The sequence below is a fragment of the Ovis canadensis genome, chromosome 17 (assembly GCF_042477335.2).
Source record: "Ovis canadensis isolate MfBH-ARS-UI-01 breed Bighorn chromosome 17, ARS-UI_OviCan_v2, whole genome shotgun sequence".
NCBI classification, from domain to species: domain Eukaryota; kingdom Metazoa; phylum Chordata; class Mammalia; order Artiodactyla; family Bovidae; genus Ovis; species Ovis canadensis.
The window spans coordinates 40414651-40420650 of NC_091261.1; the positions used below are offsets into that span (position 1 = coordinate 40414651).

Genomic DNA, 6000 nt, shown 5'->3' on the forward strand with positions numbered 1-6000 from the left:
TTTTGTTTCTCCATATTTTCTAATTTTCTATAAGAAACATGCATTATTTGTGTAATGAAGGTTTAAATAGTACTAAGTAATAAAAGTACACATATAAAGTTGGAAAGTCATAAAACCAACTAATGAATAAATCTTTAAAAATAGCATTAGTCAGGTTAAACCCAGACACTTTTATTAAAAGGTTCAGGATTGAGAACATGTGTACACCCGTGGTGGAATCATGTTGATGTATGGCAAAACCAATACAGTACTGTAAAGTAAAAAAAATAAATAAATAAAATAAAAAGTGTCAAAGACACCCAAAGAGATATTTAAAGCTATGTTCAGAACAAGAATGAAGAGATGTCTCCTTGAGGTGTAAAGAAAGACGTAAGGTAAGAAGACAGTGAGAGAGCACCTAGTTGTGCCTTCTGAGTTCACTGTCTCTTATCTTCATTTCATATTGCCTAAAGAAAAGTTATCAGTAAAACTAGAATATGGAAAACAAGAGAGACTTCAGAACGCTGAGATGGTGATGTACCTTGATTTTCACAAGACAGTAAATTCCAGAAAACAAAAGCCTCAGAATCTGACTGCCTAGTAACGTTCCAGAATGATCTAGCACAGTGATTCTCAACCCCACCAGGTTCCAGTTTTCCATACATAATAAATATATGTTTACAATGCTCCCTTTACTACCTATAAACAGAATTCAAAGACAATGACCTCTTCACTAGCTCAAAAAAAGTCAATATAATGCCTTCTTTGCTACATACAAAGAGGAAATAAAGGCATTTATAACATGTATTTTTAATTAGTAAATTGGTCAGGTGTGATCACATCAGAGACATAATAGAGACATAATAGTAATTAATCTGTTGTGTTTAAGATACATACTGACAGTGTGAAAAAAGGACTTAATAAGTATATCTATACAATCATAATTCAGTATTTAAAAATGAAGATGATGTAAGTGGTGATCAAATATGACACACAGAGCTGTTAACATGAGTTTCCACAATGATGAACACCTCTCAGCAAAATTCTGAACAAAACAAAGTAGTCTTTCCTCTACTTACATGACAGCTGCATTACTGAAATTAGTGTGTACTAAAATTATGCCCTGGACAGTTTATGTTGATAAGCAAATAATCAAAAACAGGTTTTAGTGCCATAAGAACATCCAGTGGGAGATCTGAGTCATTCCGTTGCAGGATAAGTCTTTGTTGTGCAGGACTGACCGTGTACAGGGGCAGCAGGATGTTTAGCAGTGCTGGATTTTGCCTTTCATATCACTGCATTTAAGGATTACTCCCCTCTTTGTGCTAAACAAAAAATTCCTCACAAGTTTCCCAAAATGCCCCTAGATGGCAATATTATCCCTGTTGTGAATTACTTATCTTTTAGCATAGGATATACCATGTGTACTGATAACAAGGCTTTGTATGTACTAGGAAACATTTTCTTAAAATTCCGCTTAAAGAAAGCTGGAGCCAGAATACTATTCAGAATGGTCTCAATTTACAAGAGCCATATTGAATGTGTGTGTGCGTGTACTCAGTCACTTCAAACGTGTCCTATTTTTGCAACCCCAAGGACTGATGTTGAAGCTGAAACTCCAATACTTTGGCCACCTGATGCGAAAAGCTGACTCATTTGAAAGGACCCTGTTGCTGGGAAAGATTGAGGGCAGGAAGAGAAGGGGACGACAAAGGATGAGATGGTTGGATGCCATCACCAACTCAATGGACATGGGTTTGGGTAGGCTCCGGGAGTTGGTGATGGACAGGGAGGCTTGGCATGCTGCAGTTCATGGGGTCGCAAAGAGTCGGACAGAACTGAGCGACTGAACTGAACTGAACTGATGGACTGTAGCCCGCCAGGCTCCTCTGTCCATGGGATTTTCCAGGCAAGAATACTGGAGTGTGTTGCCATGCCCTCCTCCAGGGAATCATCTAGATCCAGGGACCCAACCGAGTCTCCTGCATTGCAGGCAGATTCTTTACCGCTGAGCCACCAGAGAAGCTTCATATTTAACATATTTAGGTTTAAATATTACAAAAAAACATTTAAAATACAAAATGACTTAGCACTGGTCAGCACAATCTTTCCAGAATATTTAACTTTACCTGACTAAAGCAGATTAGTAAATAATAAAGAGGCTCCTACTTCTCTGAAAAGAAATGGGAAGCTTGCTCTAATAAAATAAATGGAAGATGTGAACCATTAATTATGAAAGATCTAAATTAAGCTCCCAGACCGGGCACAATAAATCCACAGTATAGACGATGCCTTAAGAGTCTATATCCTCAACCCTAAATACTCTGCTTGCAGGGTCTTAGTTCCCCCACCAGAGATCGAACTTGTGTCCCCCTGAAGTGGAAGCCTGGAGTCCTAACCACTGAACCACCAGGGAATTCCCAGGAACCCTTTTTTTATAAGAGGAAATGTAACCTGTCTTAGACTTAGGAGTGAAAGAAAGGCCTGCATTTGAGTTGAACCCACTTCACATCTTGTTCAGAATACACAACAAACAGGCCTATATCCCTTTTTAAAATTCATATAGATGTTTCAATTGAATCCAACTATATGGGAGGCTCAGATGGTAAAGAATCTGCCTGCAATGCAGCAGACCCTGGTTCAATCCCTGGGTCAGGAAGATCCCCTGGAGAATGGAATGGTATTCTTGCCTGGACAATCCCATGGGTAGAGGAGCCTGTCGGGCTACAGTCCATGGGGTCACAAAAAGTCAGACATGAATGAGTGACTAAAACTACACTATACAGCTGAAAGTTTCTGATCAATTTATCCTCTATTTGCTTAGCTAACTTAGAAGCCAGTCTGCAAGGTGATGGCAATGAATGATTAACAGGGCATTTTCATTATTCCTTAAAATCGTTTCAGTATTAATGGGAAAAACTCAAAAACTCCACAATGAACCAAAATATCAAAATTTTACATAAAAACAGAGCCTAACGCAAAAAAAGAAAACTGATCCTGTCTCTGCTTAGAGTTTTTACATTGCTCACTGTAGGTTTTTCTCATTAATTTTGATTTCTAAAAATACTGCATTAAAATAGTTTGTTTCTAGACTGAGGTTCCCACGAGGCACAGTGGTAAAGAATCCGCCTGCTAATACAGCAGACACCTTCGATCCCTGGTGGGGAAGATCCCCTCTAGAAAGAAACGGCAACCCACCCCAGTATTCTTGCCTGGAGAATCTCACGGACAGAGGCGCCTGGCAGGGCTACAGTCCATGGAGTAGCAATGAGTCGGACACAACTGAGCACGCACGTTCCACTGAGGTTTTTTGGCATCCTCCTAAAACGTGTAGATTGAGTGCCTGTTGCAGTAGTTTCTGAGAACAAACAAGCTCTTTTCACTGAATACGTACTAGAGCGGACCCAGTGTTTCTCTATTTGGTATACTTGTCTCAAACATGTTATTTCAGCAAACATTTCAGAACCTTAAAGCACTTATTAACATACAGCCAAGTGCCTAACGGCATCTCCCCCAATCCTGGGAGGTCAACCATTTCTCTCTTGAGACAGGTAGAGGCGCACCGGGGTGCAACGCCTACTAGGAAGAACTGTGGAGAGAGAGAAGGTGGTGATCCCGCCTGGCCAAGGACTGCTCACGTGTAGGCCTTCTTGACCCTGGGAAAGCAGACCCTCATAGACTGGTTAAGAAATTGTATTATCACAGGCACAGAAATCAACTCATCACCGACACACAAGGCCCTGGTGCCCGCAGCGTCCCCTCCTGGATCACCCACTCCTTTTTCCCGGAAGCTGACCCTGCGCGGAGGGAAGGTTGGAGCATACGCACCTTGCTCACGAGGAATCCGCACCAGGCAGTCCACGATGCCTTTGTACTGCGCCTCGGGGCTGATCTGCTTGGACGACGCCTGGACCTGCAGCAGCAGCTTCACACGCTCGATGGGCGCCACCGTCGTCTTGGACACAGCCGCCGCCACCCCGCCTGCCAGCAGGTCCTTCCCGAAGGATGTGGCGTCAAAAAGCCGCTTTTCCACCTTCTTCTCCTGCCTCTTCTTCGGAGGTTCACGCTGCATGGTGGGACGACTGACGTAAAAACGGGTAGCAGAAGCTCAAAATAAAAGCCGGAGACACGCGAGGACGAAGCCGAAAACTGCTTCAGCGTAGTCCTGGCGGGAAAGCCGCGCTCAGGACGCTGGGAGAAGGTCGCGCCAGGGCCGCGGGGGCGGGGAGCTGCGCAGGTGCCTCCAACCGCCTCCAGCCAGTGGAGCGGGTCACGTGACTCCCAACACGTGGCTCTTCTGCGCGGTACTGTCTACGCAAGTAGAGGTGCCTGGCTGTGCTTGCGGCGGCGGACTGGACTGGGAGGCTTTGAGTTCTCATCTGGGAGGGGATCTGGGAGAACCAGGTCTGTAAAAAGAGATTTAGTAGCCCAAACATGACAGAGCAGCAAAATCAACCGTGTGGGACTAACCAAGTTTAGTTTTGGTTCCTAGAGTAACCCTTGCACCTTCTATTAAAAATCACTTTAAAATCTTCTCCTTTAAATGTAACAGGGGTCCTTTGTCTAGTCATTGTCTCAGTGTCTGGTTTTACCTACTGTACCCCCATAACATAATTCAACACATTTCTCTTTCTCCTGTATTTTATTTAATTTGGTAATTCTATCTGGAGCAGTGGTGCTCAGTCAGACGACTGCACAAATTGGAGGTTGTTGGTAGGGAGTGGGGGGAGACACGGGTTTGTGCCCGGGTGTCTGTGTTTGGATTTGAATTCCCCAGGTAATTTTAATGTGCAGAGTTGGGAACGTGTTCTAGAATAGCGGTTCACAAGCTGATTTTAGGATACCTTTTCACTCTTCATGTAGAAGACTGCAAAGAAGCTTCTGTTTTTATGTTATATATTGATATTAATAATTTCAGAAACTGTAACAGAAAATTATATAAATCTCATTTAAAATAACAGTAAACCTCTACATAAGTAACATTTTTGTATTGAACAATTACTTTGCCAACAAAAAATGTAGTGAGAACAGCCTTGTTTTATATTTTTTAAAGTCTTTTTAAATGTCTGGCTTAATAAAAGCCTGATTTACACAGCTGCTTTTGCATCCCATTTGCTGCAATAGTGCCCAACATATATGTAACTGCTGGAAAACTCCACTGTACACTAATGAGGGAATAAGAGTGAAAGAGGCAAAAAATGTCCTGTTATTAATAAAGAAATATATTCTTAATTCCTCTTTACAACTTGTTTGATGGTTTCTACTAAAGGAAGGAAGCTTCCATTTTATCATCTCTTACTCTGCAGGACTTGCAGTCTTTAAACACATCTGTAAAATGTGAGATGAGTTACTGGCTTTTTTGAACTTCAGTTTGCATTTTTTAATTTATTATCCCAAGTGTGTTGTCACACTTTTAATAGTACTTGTCACTAGTAAAAAACCAAATATTTTGGCCAGAAGCATTCCAGGAATTTTGTTACTCTTTTAGCAATCTCTTAAAACTAGTTGGCAAGTCCTACTGGTACCATGTTTGATGCTACCTTCCTTTTCTTAGTGGCTCACTTGACTCAACTGGTTTTTCAGCCTGAGTTTCTTTGTATATTGTATGCTGCTGACATGTTAATCTTTCTAAAGCAATTGCATTTATCATTATTCCTAGCTTGAAAAATTGAAAGTTTTCTCACTGCATTGACTTCAAAATCCTTTGTGATATCCATCACAAATTCAAGAAATGATGAGCATTTTATCTGCAAAAATCTGGAAAATGAAAGACTTCATTCTCTTTTAAGGTAATTTGAAGCACTTAGGAAGAAATTTAAAGGGGGAATTTCCCGAATCACACCCCAAGCAAGAATGTCTCTTTAAGGTGCCAAAAGAAGTTAAAGGAACCATCTCTGGTCACAGGAAACGTAAGTTATTTTCAGAAGTCAGAGAAGCCTGCTGCTGCTCCCCAGGGCAATTTTCTCTCCCTTCCCTTTTTGCCCCCCTTTCTGCCCTCCCCGGACATGACTCTGCAGTTAT

At 41.7% G+C, this 6000-nt stretch overlaps 1 protein-coding gene across 1 annotated transcript in view; it reads right to left on the reverse strand.

Moving 5' to 3' along the window:
• SLC25A31 (solute carrier family 25 member 31) overlaps positions 1-4180 on the reverse strand; it is a 30846-nt gene extending 26666 nt beyond the window's left edge. Inside the window, exon 1 of the mRNA XM_069557301.1 lies at positions 3808-4180. Within this exon, the coding sequence (XP_069413402.1) occupies positions 3808-4051 (244 nt within the window). The 5' untranslated portion in view covers positions 4052-4180. The remainder of the gene's footprint in view (positions 1-3807) is intronic.
• Between the last annotated feature and the right edge of the window lie 1820 nt (positions 4181-6000).